At 51.7% G+C, this 16,547-nt stretch overlaps 1 protein-coding gene across 1 annotated transcript in view; it reads left to right on the forward strand.

The window, feature by feature from the left end:
- The window catches only part of LOC139238004 (3',5'-cyclic-AMP phosphodiesterase 4B-like), a 505,001-nt gene that overhangs the window by 449,699 nt on the left and 38,755 nt on the right, over positions 1-16,547 (forward strand). Inside the window, exon 6 of the mRNA XM_070867402.1 lies at positions 12,321-12,506. Within this exon, the coding sequence (XP_070723503.1) occupies positions 12,321-12,506 (186 nt within the window). The remainder of the gene's footprint in view (positions 1-12,320; positions 12,507-16,547) is intronic.

The following is a 16,547-nucleotide window of genomic DNA, read 5'->3' on the forward strand; positions in this document are numbered from 1 at the left end:
CCTTTGAATCAGCATGAATGGAAACGATGATCACCCCCGCAGCGCCAACAAGGTGTTAATGGCCTTGCATTCATCACCCTTGATGGTGGACTCTGAGACATCTGTGGACGTGTAGCTGCAGGTATGTGTGACCTGCCCTGTACGTTACGACTCGAAAACAACATCACTTTGTTCACAGTACTTGTAGCACCACTTGTGTGCTGAGAGATTTGCTTCATATTGTCACTGGTGGCAATGAACGCCTGGGCTATCGCTATGGCCTTACTCAAGGTTGGGGTCTCTACAGTCAAAAGCTTGCGAAGTATGGTTTCGTGGCCAATGCCAAGTACAAAAAAGTCTCTGAGTATGTGCTCTAAATGTCCTTCAAATTCGCAATGTCCTGCAAGGTGTCTTAGCTCGGCGACATAACTCGCCACTTCCTGGCCTTCAGACCCTTTGTAGGTGTAGAACCGGTACCTCGCCATCAGAACGCTTTCCTTCGGGTTCAAATGCTCTCGGACCAGTGTGCACAAATCGTCGTATGATTTTTCCGTGGGTTTCAGTGTAGTGAGCAGATTCTTCATGAGGCCATACGTTGATGCCCCACAGACGGTGAGGAGGATCGCTCTACGTTTGGCAGCGCTCTCTTTACCCATCGAGCTCGTTGGCCACGAAGTATTGGTCGAGTCACTCCACAAAGGTTTCCCAATCATCTCCCTCCGAAAATTTCTCTAGGATGTCCACTGTTCTCTGCATCTTTGGGTTCGCTATCTGTATCTCGTCGCCAGTTGTTGTGTATGGAGAAAGAGTCAGACTGAATACTGTGAGCTCAAAGTAAAGTGTGACCGTAGTCTTTTATTGCAGGTCTCCAGAGTGCCTCTCCAACCTGTGACGCTTTCTTAAATACCCGTGCTCCCAGGGGATTATGGGATCCCTTGCGACTCCGGAGAATGAGCCCTCTGGTGGCTGTACAAAGTAAATACAAGTCCACATGTATAACAATAATGACCCAGATAATCTGGTTTTTTGTTATGTTGATTGAGGGATAAATATTGACTGAGTGTGAGGTGTAGCATAGCAGGTAGGAAGATTGAGAAGAGGGTTGGGGTTATGTCGTAGCCCTGTTTGACCCCGGTCCGGACGTGGATTGGGTCTGTGGTGGATCCATTGGTCAGGATCACGGTCTGCATGTCGTTGTGGAGCAGGTGGAGGATGGTGACAAACTTTTGGGGGCAGCCGAAATGGAGGAAGGTGCTCCATAGACCCTCGCGGTTGACAGTGTCAAAGCCTTTGTAAGGTCGAAGAAGGACATGTATAAGGGCTGGCGCTGCTCTCTGCATTTTTCCTGCAGCTGTCGCCCTGGAAAAATCATGTCTGTTGTACCCCATAGGGGACGAAATCCGCACTGCGACTCCGGGATGAGCTCCTCAGCCACAGGGAGAAGATGGTTAAGGAGAATTCTAATGGCTGACAACGGAGATTCCTCTGTAGTAGACACAGTCGGACGTCCCATTTCTTAAAGACGGTCACGATCACTGCATCTCTGAGATCTCCCAGCGTGCTCTCCTCCCCTCAACAAGCTCCCCGCTGGAGTGGAGCTAAACTACAGAACCAGTGGGAACCTGTTCAACCTTCGCCGTCTCCAGGCCAGGTTCAAGACCACCCCAACCTCTGTTCTCGAGCTACAGTACGCGGACGATGCCTGCGTCTGTGCACATACAGAGGCTGAACTCCAAGTCATAGTCAACATATTGACTGAGGTATACAAAAGCATGGGCCTTACACTAAACATCCATAAGACAAAGATCCTCCACCAGCCTGTCCTCGCCACACAGCACTGCCCTCTGGTCATCAAGATCCATGGCGTGGCCCTGGACAACGTGGACCATTTTCCATACCTCGGAATCCTCTTATCAATAAGGGCAGTCATTGTTGACAAGATTCAACACCGCCTCCAGTAGAGCCTTCAGCCGCCTGAGGAAAAGAGTGTTCGAAGACCAGGCCCTCAAATCTACCACCAAGCTCATAGTCTTTAGAGCTGTGGTAATACCCACCCCTCCTGTATGGCTCAGTGACATGGACCATGTACAGTAGACACCTCAAATCGCTGGAGAAATACCACCAACGATGTCTCCGCAAGATCCTGTCAGTCCCCTGGGAGGACAGACGCACCAACATTAGCGTCCTCGACCAGGCCAACATCCCCAGCATCGAAGCACTGACCACACTCGACCAGCTCCACTGGGCAGGCCACATAGTTCACATGCCTGACACAAGACTCCCAAAGCAAGCGCTCTACTCGGAACTCCTTCATGGCAAACGAGCCAAAGGTGGACAGAGGAAATGTTACAAGGACACCCTCAAAGCCTCCCTGATAAAGTGCAACATCCCCACCGACACCTGGGAGTCCCTGGCCAAAGACCGCCCTAAGTGGAGGAAGTGCATCCGGGAGGGCGCTGAGCACCTCGAGTCTCATCGCCGAGAGCATGCAGAAATCAAGCGCAGGCAGCGGAAGGAGCGTGCGGCAAACCAGTCCCACCCTCCCCTTCCCTCAACCACTGTCTGTCCCACCTGTGACAGAGACTGTGGTTCTTGTATTGAACTGTACAGCCACCTGAGAACTCATGTTAAGAGTGGAAGCAAATCTTCCTCGATTCCGAGGGACTGCCTGTGATGAAATATTGACCAGAGCACAAAAAGAAAGAAAAACTTGTATTTATATAGCGCCTTTCATGACCACCAGACATCTCAAAGCGCTTTACAGCCACTGAAGTACTTTTTGGAGTGTAGTCACTGTTGTAATGTGGGAAAACCAGGGATAACTCCCCTGCTCTTCTTCAAAATAGTGTGGCGGGAACATTTACATCCACTTGAGAGAGCAGACAGAGCTTCGGTTTAACATCTCATCCGAAAAACGGCACTCCGACAGTGCTGCACTCCCTCAGCACTGCACTGGAGTGTCAGCCTAGATTTTTTGTGTTCAAGTCTCTGGAGTGGGACCTGAACCCACAACCTTGTGACTCGGAGGTGAGAGCGAGTGCTGCCCACTGAGCCACAGCTGACACAAGCGAGATCTTTCCTTAGACACACAGTGAGGAGGGGAGGGGAGAGATGATGTTAAATCGGGAATGGTGGGATATAAATTAGAAACGAGGTAAGACCAAGTGTGTGTTAAGTGTGTGGGGATTGTCGGAAGAATGTGGAAATTGGAAATTAGGAGTTCGAAAGGTCCTGGGAAAGAATGAGTTGGAGTCAGCTTTCTGAGTTTTGATTAATTGTAGTGAGGTAGCGGTGGGGAGGGGGGTTTAATCACTGGGGGGGGGGGGGGGGCAGGGTGTTTAATCACGGGGGGGGGGGGGCAGGGGTTTAATCACGGTGGGGGGCAGAGTGTTTAATCACGGGGGGGGGCAGGGGGTTTAATCACGGGGGGGGGGGCAGGGTGTTTAATCATGGGGTGGGGCAGGGGGTTTAATCACGGGGGGGGCAGGGGGTTTAATCACGGGGGGGGCAGGGGTTTAATCACGGGGGGGGGCAGGATGTTTAATCACGGGGGGGGGCAGGGTGTTTAATCACGGGGGGCGGCAGGATGTTTAATCACGGGGGGGCAGGATGTTTAATCACGGGGGGGAGGCAGGATGTTTAATCACGGGGGGGGGCAGGATGTTTAATCACGGGGGGGGGGGGCAGGGTGTTTAATCACGGGGGGGGGGGGGCAGGATGTTTAATCACGGGGGGGGGCAGGATGTTTAATCACGGGGGGGGGGCAGGGTGTTTAATCACGGGGGGGGCAGGGTGTTTAATCACGGGAGGGGCAGGGGTTTAATCACGGGGGGGGCAGGGTGTTTAATCACGGGGGGGGCAGGGTGTTTAATCACGGGGGGGGGTGTTTAATCACGGGGGGGGGTGTTTAATCACGGGGGGGGCAGGATGTTTAATCACGGGGGGGGGCAGGGTGTTTAATCACGGGGGGGGGCAGGGTGTTTAATCACGGGGGGGGCAGGGTGTTTAATCACGGGGGGGGGGTGTTTAATCACGGGGGGGGGTGTTTAATCACGGGGGGGGCAGGATGTTTAATCACGGGGGGGGGCAGGGTGTTTAATCACGGGGGGGGGGGCAGGGTGTTTAATCACGGGGGGGTGCAGGGGTTTAATCACGGGGGGGGGGCAGGATGTTTAATCACGGGGGGGGCAGGGTGTTTAATCACGGGGGGGGGCAGGATGTTTAATCACGGGGGGGGCAGGGTGTTTAATCACGGGGGGGGGCAGGATGTTTAATCAAGGGGGGGGGCAGGGTGTTTAATCACGGGGGGGGGGCAGGGTGTTTAATCACGGGGGGGTGCAGGGGTTTAATCACGGGGGGGGCAGGGTGTTTAATCACGGGGGGGGGCAGGGTGTTTAATCACGGGGGGGGCAGGGTGTTTAATCACGGGGGGGGGCAGGGTGTTTAATCATGGGGGGGGCAGGGTGTTTAATCACGGGGGGGGATGTTTAATCACGGGGGGGGCAGGGTGTTTAATCACGGGGGGGGGCAGGGTGTTTAATCACGGGGGGGGATGTTTAATCACGGGGGGGGCAGGGTGTTTAATCACGGGGGGGGGCAGGGTGTTTAATCACGGGGGGGGCAGGGTGTTTAATCACGGGGGGGGGCAGGGTGTTTAATCATGGGGGGGGCAGGGTGTTTAATCACGGGGGGGGATGTTTAATCACGGGGGGGGCAGGGTGTTTAATCACGGGGGGGGGCAGGGTGTTTAATCACGGGGGGGGGCAGGGTGTTTAATCACGGGGGGGGGCAGGGTGTTTAATCACGGGGGGGGCAGGGTGTTTAATCATGGGGGGGGGCAGGGTGTTTAATCACGGGGGGGGCAGGGGGTTTAATCACGGGGGGGGGCAGGGGTTTAATCACGGAGGGGGGGCAGGGTGTTTAATCACGGGGGGGCAGGGGGTTTAATCACGGGGGGGGCAGGGTGTTTAATCACGGGGGGGGGCAGGGTGTTTAATCACGGGGGGGCAGGGGGTTTAATCACGGGGGGGGGGGCAGGGGTTTAATCACGGGGGGGGCAGGATGTTTAATCACGGGCGGGGGCAGGGTGTTTAATCACGGGGGGGGGCAGGGTGTTTAATCACGGGGGGGTGCAGGGGTTTAATCACGGGGGGGGGCAGGGTGTTTAATCACGGGGGGGGGCAGGGTGTTTAATCACGGGGGGGTGCAGGGGTTTAATCACGGGGGGGGGCAGGGTGTTTAATCACGGGGGGGGGCAGGGTGTTTAATCACGGGGGGCAGGGGGTTTAATCACGGGGGGGGGCAGGGGTTTAATCACGGGGGGGGGCAGGGTGTTTAATCACGGAGGGGGGGCAGGGTGTTTAATCACGGGGGGGCAGGGTGTTTAATCACGGGGGGGGGTGTTTAATCACGGGGGGGGGGGTGTTTAATCACGGGGGGTGCAGGGGTTTAATCACGGGGGGGGGGGGTTTAATCACCGGGGGGGGGCAGGGTGTTTAATCACGGGTGGGGCAGGGTGTTTAATCACGGGGGGTGCAGGGGTTTAATCACGGGGGGGGCAGGGTGTTTAATCACGGGGGGGGGGGGGGCAGGGTGTTTAATCACGGGGGGGGCAGGGTGTTTAATCACGGGGGGGGGGGGCAGGGTGTTTAATCACGGGGGGGGGGCAGGGTGTTTAATCACGGGGGGGGGCAGGGGTTTAATCACGGGGGGGCAGGGTGTTTAATCACGGGGGGGTGCAGGGGTTTAATCACGGGGGGGGGCAGGGGTTTAATCACGGGGGGGGCAGGGTGTTTAATCACGGGGGGGTGCAGGGGTTTAATCACGGGGGGGGGCAGGGGTTTAATCACGGGGGGGCAGGGTGTTTAATCACGGGGGGTGCAGGGGTTTAATCACGGGGGGGGGCAGGGTGTTTAATCACGGGGGGGGGCAGGGTGTTTAATCACGGGGGGTGCAGGGGTTTAATCACGGGGGGGGGCAGGGTGTTTAATCACGGGGGGGGCAGGGTGTTTAATCACGGGGGGGCAGGGTGTTTAATCACGGGGGGGGCAGGGTGTTTAATCACGGGGGGTGCAGGGGTTTAATCACGGGGGGGGGCAGGGTGTTTAATCACGGGGGGGGCAGGGGTTTAATCACGGGGGGGGCAGGGGTTTAATCACGGAGGGGGGGCAGGGTGTTTAATCACGGGGGGGGCAGGGTGTTTAATCACGGGGGGGGGGTGTTTAATCACGGGGGGGGGCAGGGTGTTTAATCACGGGGGGGGGCAGGGTGTTTAATCACGGGGGGGGGCAGGGTGTTTAATCACGGGGGGGGGGTTTAATCACGGGGGGGGGGTGTTTAATCACGGGGGGGGGATTTAATCACGGGGAGGGTGTTTAATCACGGGGGGGGTGTTTAATCACGGGGGGGGTGTTTAATCACGGGGGGGGGTGTTTAATCACGGGGGGGGCAGGGTGTTTAATCATGGGGGGGGGTGTTTAATCACGGGGGGGGGCAGGGTGTTTAATCACGGGGGGGGCAGGGTGTTTAATCACGGGGGGGGCAGGATGTTTAATTACGGGGGGGGGCAGGGTGTTTAATCACGGGGGGGGCAGGGTGTTTAATCACGGGGGGGGGCAGGGTGTTTAATCACGGGGGGGCAGGGTGTTTAATCACGGGGGGGGGCAGGGTGTTTAATCACGGGGGGGGGCAGGGTATTTAATCACGGGGGCGGGCAGGGTGTTTAATCACGGGGGGGGCAGGGTGTTTTAATCACGGGGGGGGGGGCAGGGTGTTCAATCACGGGGTGGGGGGGGTGGGGGCAGGTTGTTTGCAGTACCTGAGGAATAAGAGGAAAAATCAGAGAAGCACCAAAAAATGGAGAGACAAAATTCTACATTGGGGGTGAGAGGCTGGTGATGATAGATGGGTCATTTATCATACAAGCCCCGAGTGCTGAGTTTGTGGAGAGGTTATAGAGTTGGGACTTTGTATTGAATCCCACTTGATATAGTCCATGTTCTTATCTCTGACACCTGTTGATGGATCGTGTTGTTCTGGAGCTGGTCCAGACTGATGTCTTGTTGGCCTCGTATTCTGCTACAGCCCACTTTGGATTCGCGGAGCTCAGTATCAGTTTTCTGCTGTCTCCAGTACTCGGTGCTAACTCCATGTATGATCCATATTCCATCACAGTCCCTTTTATCCATTTGTTTCATGGCTCTGTTCCCGCACACTGTCTCCATTGTTGGACTATGTCCGGTTTGTTCTGCACCCACAGCTGTCAGGTTGCTCCAGCTATGTAATCCCATGGTGCATTCAGCCCGAGAGAACACTCTTCAGGTGAATGACCAACCACATCCCTGCGCATCGAGAGAAGGGCGTTCCTGGATTCAATCCCACTTACCATCGCTGGCCACCTGGAGTAGGCCAGGAGAAGGGGGTTGGGTGGGAGAATGGTGAGTGGGTTGGGCCGAGGTTCAGTGGGAGAATGGCGGTGGCTGGGTGCGGGGCGTGTCCATGAGCAGTGTGTCCGTGGGCATGGTAACACTACGGCACAGTCTGTCACTGAGTGGGTACAGGTGATGCGGTCTGTTGCTGAGGGGGTACAGGCGAGACGGTCTGTCACTGAGGGGGTACAGGTGACACAGTCTGTCACTGTGTGGGTACAGGCGATGCAGTCTGTCACTGTGTGGGTACAGGCGATGCAGTCTGTCACTGAGGGGGTACAGTCGATGCGGTCTGTTGCTGAAGGGGTACAGGCGATGCGGTCTGTCACTGTGTGGGTACAGGCGAGACGGTCTGTCACTGAGGGGGTACAGGTGACACAGTCTGTCACTGTGTGGGTACAGGCGATGCAGTCTGTCACTGAGGGGGTACAGTCGATGCGGTCTGTTGCTGAAGGGGTACAGGCGATGCGGTCTGTCACTGTGTGGGTACAGGCGAGGCGGTCTGTCACTGAGGGGGTACAGGTGACACAGTCTGTCACTGTGTGGGTACAGGCGATGCAGTCTGTCACTGAGGGGGTGCAGGCGACACGGTCTGTCACTGAGGGGGTGCAGACGAGGAGGTCTGTCACTGAGGGGGTACAGGCGACACGGTCTGTCACTGAGGGGGTACAGGCAACACGGTCTGTCACTGAGGGGGTACAGGCGACACGGTCTGTCACTGAGGGGGTACAGGCGACACAGTCTGTCACTGAGGTGGTACAGGCGACACAGTCTGTCACTGAGGTGGTACAGGCGACACGGTCTGTCACTGAGGGGATACAGGCGAGGAGGTCTGTCACTGAGCGGGTACCGGCAACACGGTCGGTCACTGAGGGGGTACAGACGAGGAGGTCTGTCACTGAGGGGGTACAGGCGACACGGTCTGTTGCTGAGGGGATACAGGCGACGCGGTCTGTCACTGAGGGGTACAGGCGATGAGGTCTGTCACTGAGGGGTACAGGCGACATGGTCTGTTGCTGAGGGGATACAGGCGACGTGGTCTGTCACTGAGGAGTACAGGCGACACGGTCTGTCACTGAGTGGGGTACAGGCGAGGCGGTCTGTCACTGAGTGGGTACAGGTGAGGAGGTCTGTCACTGAGGGGGTAGAGGCGAGGAGGTCTGTCACTGAGGGGGTACAGGCGACACGGTCTGTCACTGAGGGGGTACAGGCAAGGCGGTCTGTTACTGAGGGGGTACAGGCGAGGAAGTCTGTCACTGAGGGGGTACAGGCGACACAGTCTGTCACTGAGGGGGTGCAGGCGACACGATCTGTCACTGAGGGGGTACAAGTGAGGAGGTCTGTCACTGAGGGGTACAGGCGACACGGTCTGTCACTGAGGGGGTACAAGCGAGGAGGTCTGTCACTGAGGGGCTACAGGCAAGACGGTCTGACACTAAGGGGGTACAGGCATTGGAAGGTTTTAATGAAGGGTGTTCTTGGATTGAGGAATTCAGTGGATCTGTTTATAGAAACATAGAAACATAGAAAATAGGTGCAGGAGTAGGCCATTCGGCCCTTCGAGCCTGCACCACCATTCAATGAGTTCATGGCTGAACATGCAACTTCAGTACCCCCTTCCTGCTTTCTCACCATACCCCTTGATCCCCCTAGTAGTAAGGACTTCATCTAACTCCTTTTTGAATATTTTTAGTGAATTGGCCTCAACAACTTTCTGTGGTAGAGAATTCCACAGGTTCACCACTCTCTGGATGAAGAAGTTTCTCCTCATCTCAGTCCTAAATGGCTTCCCCCTTATCCTTAGACTGTGTCCCCTGGTTCTGGACTTCCCCGACATTGGGAACATTCTTCCTGCATCTAACCTGTCTAAACCCGTCAGAATTTTAAACGTTTCTATGAGGTCCCCTCTCATTCTTCTGAACTCCAGTGAATACAAGCCCAGTTGATCCAGTCTTTCTTGATAGGTCAGTCCTGCCATCCCGGGAATCAGTCTGGTGAACCTTCGCTGCACTCCTTCAATAGCAAGAATGTCCTTCCTCAGGTTAGGAGACCAAAACTGTACACAATACTCCAGGTGTGGCCTCACCAAGGCCCTGTACAATTGTAGCAACACCTCCCTGTCCCTGTACTCAAATCTCCTCGCTATGAAGGCCAACATGCCATTTGCTTTCTTAACCGCCTGCTGTACCTGCATGCCAACCTTCAATGACTGATGTACCATGACACCCAGGTCTCTTTGCACCTCCCCTTTTCCTAATCTGTCACCATTCAGATAATAGTCTGTCTCTCTGTTTTTACCACCAAAGTGGATAACCTCACATTTATCCACATTATACTTCATCTGCCATGCATTTGCCCACTCACCTAACCTATCCAAGTCGCTCTGCAGCCTCACAGCATCCTCCTCGCAGCTCACACTGCCACACAACTTAGTGTCATCCGCAAATTTGGAGATACTACATTTAATCCCCTCGTCTAAATCATTAATGTACAGTGTAAATAGCTGGGGCCCCAGCACAGAACCTTGCGGTACCCCACTAGTCACTGCCTGCCATTCTGAAAAGTCCCCATTTACTCCTACTCTTTGCTTCCTGTCTGACAACCAGTTCTCAATCCATGTCAGCACACTACCCCCAATCCCATGTGCTTTAACTTTGCACATTAATCTCTTGTGTGGGACCTTGTCGAACGCCTTCTGAAAGTCCAAATATACCACATCAACTGGTTCTCCCTTGTCCACTCTACTGGAAACAACCTCAAAAAATTCCAGAAGATTTGTCAAGCATGATTTCCCTTTCACAAATCCATGCTGACTTGGACCTATCATGTCACCTCTTTCCAAATGCACTGCTATGACATCCTTATGTTTCTGTATATTCCTCCTCTGTCTCACCTGAGCCAGTTTACAGAAGCATCAAGTCATGCAGCAGAAGCTTGTGTATATATATATATATATATATATATAGTGCCTTATTGTATGTCCCAGGTAATCCCAATGTGTATCGCATCCAATGAATAACTTGAAGTGTATTACATTTCACCTGTAGCTCAGCGACACACTTTATGCTTTGTTTTCCTGGAACTGTGGTGGTCGGGGAATGTGGAGCAGTTTATATCGGCTGCCTTCCCGTCTCCGCTGCTAAATAAAGCTTTTGCCCTTACAAGTAGGTCCCAGGATTGGACCCGAGTCCGTGCTGCATTAGCTCTGGCACACATAGTAATATCGGGCACTCATTGCCTGCGTCACTGGCAGAAGGTATCGGAGCTGCCAACACCTGAGGGCTGGTACACTCAGCACAGGGCTCCACCTTCAGGAGAGATGGGGGGGAAGGAGAACTGTGAGTAGTTTGGGGATTACACAAGCTGCTGTGTAAAGACGCTGACTTCTCCTGAGATAGAGCAGTGCAGCAGCCGCACCTTGTGGAAGCAGCGATCGCCCATCCTGTCTTCTCTCACAGCTCTGGTGTTAGCTGAAGTTTCGAGGAACAGCTGCTTACTCTAGTTCAGTGATAGGAGTGAGGGCTTTGTAAAAACACAGTCTATTCACTGTCAGTCAGGGAATAAACCTTACCTAGAAACATCACTCAGGTCAGCTATCATTTGTACAGTGTGTGTTACAATATACAGTGCATGTTAGTGTACAGTGTGTGTTACAGTGTACAGTGTGTGTTAGTGTATAGTGCGTGTTACAGTGCACAGTGTGTGTTAGTGTATAGTGCGTGTTACAGTGCACAGTGTGTTACAGTATACAGTGCGTGTTAGTGTACAGTGTGTGTTACAGTGTAGTGCCTGTTACAGTGTACAGTGCATGTTACAGTATACAGTGCGTGTTACACTGTACAGTGTGTGTTACAGTATACAGTGCATGTTAGTGTACAGTGTGTGTTACAGTGTAGTGCGTGTTACAGTGTACAGTGCATGTTACAGTATACAGTGCATGTTACACTGTACAGTGTGTGTTACAGTGTACTGTGTGTGTTAGTGTACAGTGTGTGTTACAGTATACAGTGCATGTTACAGTGTACAGTGCATGTTACAGTATACAGTGCGTGTTACACTGTACAGTGTGTGTTATAGTGTACTGTGTTTTAGTGTACAGTGCATGTTACAGTATACAGTGCATGTTAAAGTGTACAGTGTGTGTTATAGTATACAGTGCGTGTTACAGTGTGTATTACAGTGTACAGTGCGTATCACACTGTACAGTGTGTTACGGTGTACAGTGTATGTCACTGTACAGTGCGTGTTACAGTGTACAGTGTGTGTTACAGTGTACAGAACGTGTTACAGTGTACAGTGCATGTTATGGTATACAGTGCGTGTTACAGGGTACAGTGCGTGTTACAGTATACAGTGCGTATTAGTGTACAGTGCGTGTTACGGTATACAGTGCGTATTACTGTGTACTGTGCGTGTTACGGTATACAGTGCGTATTACAGGGTACAGTGCGTGTTACAGTATACAGTGTGTATTACAGTGTACAGTGCATGTTACAGTATACAGTGCATGTTACAGGGTACAGTGCGTGTTACAGTATACAGTGTGTGTTACGGTATACAGTGCATGTTACAGGGTACAGTGCGTGTTACAGTATACAGTGTGTGTTACGGTATACAGTGCATGTTACAGGGTACAGTGCGTGTTACAGTATACAGTGTGTGTTACGGTATACAGTGCATGTTACAGGGTACAGTGCGTGTTACAGTATACAGTGTGTGTTATGGTATACAGTGCATGTTACAGGGTACAGTGCGTGTTACAGTAGGGAGAGTCAGCAACTTCAGGGGAGGAGGAGAGAAAATTGAGAAAGAATAAACAGGAATCAGTTAATTCTCGAAGTGTTCAGTGAGTCATTTGTTGTGAAATTCCATTTGAACATGAATAATAAGCACTTTCTCTCCCTTTCGGCGCAGTTTCGATGTTGAGAATGGCCCATCTCCAGGCCGGAGCCCATTGGACCCGCAGGCGAGTCCAGGCCTGGTGCTTCACCCCAGCTTCCCACAGAGTCAGCGCCGAGAGTCCTTCCTCTACCGATCCGACAGTGACTACGACATGTCACCCAAAACCATGTCACGAAATTCCTCCATAACAAGTGACGTGTGAGTACAGGTTTATTATGTTATATTCTCTCTCTCTCTATGTCAGCGTACACTTCCTGTCCCACTTTCAGGGCGAACCTCTCCTATTATAAGTTGCTATGTCCAGATTTATAATGGGATCTGTCTATGTAAATGTGTCACGCTTTAATACTCCCGCCTTCTTGAGTTTTGTGTGTCTCGGTCCCTCAGCAGAAATGTTCTGATGCTCCAACGAAGTCCACCTCTGCTTCCCAAATTGCCAAAAATCTTTTCTACCTACTGAAAAATTATAGAATAAAATCAAAGTATGATATAAAAATAAGGGCCGGATGGGTGCCTTTATATGGGGATTGAATTCCATCTGTGTGCTGGCCCACTAACCCTGCTTCATTCTGACTACACTTGGCCCTAACTCCCTCTGAACCTCACCACAATGATCACAGGTCAGCCACACTCCAGACCGAATGTTTATAAGTTTCCCATTGTACCACAGAATGCAAACCACTCTTTAAAAAAGAGAAACCATGGATAATCTTCTAGTGTAACTCTCTATATAAAAATGAATCTTATAGGTTCTGAACATATACTAGATCAAAGGTGTTAAAAAAAATCAGGAAAATATCATTATGTAATGCTGGTTTCTTCTAGCCTGGAGCTGCAAATTTTCAAACACCTATCTCAATAACAGTAATTATGGGACACGAGACACAGCAAATACAGGGGACACAGCAAATACAGGACACACAGCAAATACAGGACACACAGCAAATACAGGAGACACAGCAAATACAGGACACACAGCAAATACAGGACACACAGCAAATACAGGAGACACAGCAAATACAGGAGACACAGCAAATACAGGGGACACAGCAAATACAGGAGACACAGCAGATACAGGACACACAGCAAATACAGGAGACACAGCAAATACAAGACACACAGCAGATACAGGAGACACAGCAGATACAGGAGACACAGCAGATACAGGAGATACAGCAGATACAGGACACACAGCAAATACAGGACACACAGCAAATACAGGACACACAGCAGATACAGGGGACACAGCAGATACAGGAGACACAGCAGATACAGGAGACACAGCAGATACAGGGGACACAGCAAATACAGGACACACAGCAGATACAGGAGACACAGCAGATACAGGGGACACAGCAAATACAGGAGACACAGCAAATACAGGAGACACAGCAGATACAGGGGACACAGCAAATACAGGAGACACAGCAAATACAGGGGACACAGCAAATACAGGAGACACAGCAGATACAGGACACACAGCAAACACAGGAGACACAGCAATTACAGGACACACAGCAAATACAGGACACACAGCAAATACAGGAGACACAGCAAATACAGGAGACACAGCAAATACAGGGGACACAGCAAATACAGGAGACACAGCAGATACAGGACACACAGCAAATACAGGAGACACAGCAAATACAGGACACACAGCAAATACAGGACACACAGCAAACACAGGACACACAGCAGATACAGGACACACAGCAAATACAGGAGACACAGCAGATACAGGAGACACAGCAAATACAGGAGACACAGCAGATACAGGAGACACAGCAGATACAGGACACACAGCAAATACAGGACACACAGCAAATACAGGAGACACAGCAAATACAGGACACACAGCAAATACAGGACACACAGCAGATACAGGAGACACAGCAGATACAGGAGACACAGCAGATACAGGGGACACAGCAAATACAGGAGACACAGCAGATACAGGAGACACAGCAGATACAGGACACACAGCAAATACAGGGGACACAGCAAATACAGGACACACAGCAGATACAGGGGACACAGCAGATACAGGAGACACAGCAGATACAGGAGACACAGCAGATACAGGGGACACAGCAAATACAGGACACACGGCAGATACAGGAGACACAGCAGATACAGGGGACACAGCAAATACAGGAGACACAGCAAATACAGGAGACACAGCAGATACAGGGGACACAGCAAATACAGGAGACACAGCAAATACAGGGGACACAGCAAATACAGGAGACACAGCAGATACAGGACACACAGCAAACACAGGAGACACAGCAAATACAGGACACACAGCAAATACAGGACACACAGAAAATACAGGACACACAGCAATTACAGGACACACAGCAAATACAGGACACACAGCAAATACAGGAGACACAGCAAATACAGGAGACACAGCAAATACAGGGGACACAGCAAATACAGGAGACACAGCAGATACAGGACACACAGCAAATACAGGAGACACAGCAAATACAGGACACACAGCAAATACAGGACACACAGCAAACACAGGACACACAGCAGATACAGGACACACAGCAAATACAGGAGACACAGCAGATACAGGAGACACAGCAAATACAGGAGACACAGCAGATACAGGAGACACAGCAGATACAGGACACACAGCAAATACAGGACACACAGCAAATACAGGAGACACAGCAAATACAGGACACACAGCAAATACAGGACACACAGCAGATACAGGAGACACAGCAGATACAGGAGACACAGCAGATACAGGGGACACAGCAAATACAGGAGACACAGCAGATACAGGAGACACAGCAGATACAGGACACACAGCAAATACAGGGGACACAGCAAATACAGGACACACAGCAGATACAGGGGACACAGCAGATACAGGAGACACAGCAGATACAGGAGACACAGCAGATACAGGGGACACAGCAAATACAGGACACACGGCAGATACAGGAGACACAGCAGATACAGGGGACACAGCAAATACAGGAGACACAGCAAATACAGGAGACACAGCAGATACAGGGGACACAGCAAATACAGGAGACACAGCAAATACAGGGGACACAGCAAATACAGGAGACACAGCAGATACAGGACACACAGCAAACACAGGAGACACAGCAAATACAGGACACACAGCAAATACAGGACACACAGAAAATACAGGACACACAGCAAACACAGGACACACAGCAGATACAGGACACACAGCAAATACAGGACACACAGCAGATACAGGAGACACAGCAGATACAGGAGACACAGCAGATACAGTAGACACAGCAGATACAGGACACACAGCAAATACAGGACACACAGCAGATACAGGAGACACAGCAGATACAGGAGACACAGCAGATACAGGAGACACAGCAGATACAGGAGACACAGCAGATACAGGGGACACAGCAAATACAGGGGACACAGCAAATACAGGAGACACAGCAGATACAGGAGACACAGCAGATACAGGAGACACAGCAAATACAGGAGACACAGCAAATACAGGAGACACAGCAGATACAGGGGACACAGCAAATACAGGAGACACAGCAGATACAGGAGACACAGCAGATACAGGAGACACAGCAAATACAGGGGACACAGCAAATACAGGGGACACAGCAAATACAGGGGACACAGCAAATACAGGAGACACAGCAGATACAGGAGACACAGCAGATACAGGGGACACAGCAGATACAGGAGACACAGCAGATACAGATGACACAGCAAATACAGGACACACAGCAGATACAGGAGACACAGCAAATACAGGGGACACAGCAGATACAGGGGACACAGCAGATACAGAAGACACAGCAAATACAGGACACACAGCAGATACAGGAGACACAGCAAATACAGGGGACACAGCAGATACAGGAGACACAGCAGATACAGGGGACACAGCAGATACAGGAGACACAGCAGATACAGGGGACACAGCAGATACAGGAGACACAGCAGATACAGGAGACACAGCAGATACAGGAGATACAGCAGATACAGGGGACACAGCAGATACAGGAGACACAGCAGATACAAGGGACACAGCAGATACAGGAGACACAACAGATACAAGGGACACAGCAAATAAAGGAGACACAGCAAATACAGGACACACAGCAAATACAGGAGACACAGCAAATACAGGAGACACAGCAAATACAGGAGACACAGCAAATACAGGGGACACAGCAAATACAGGAGACACAGCAA

The sequence above is a fragment of the Pristiophorus japonicus genome, chromosome 24 (genome assembly GCF_044704955.1).
Source record: "Pristiophorus japonicus isolate sPriJap1 chromosome 24, sPriJap1.hap1, whole genome shotgun sequence".
NCBI classification, from domain to species: Eukaryota; Metazoa; Chordata; class Chondrichthyes; family Pristiophoridae; genus Pristiophorus; species Pristiophorus japonicus.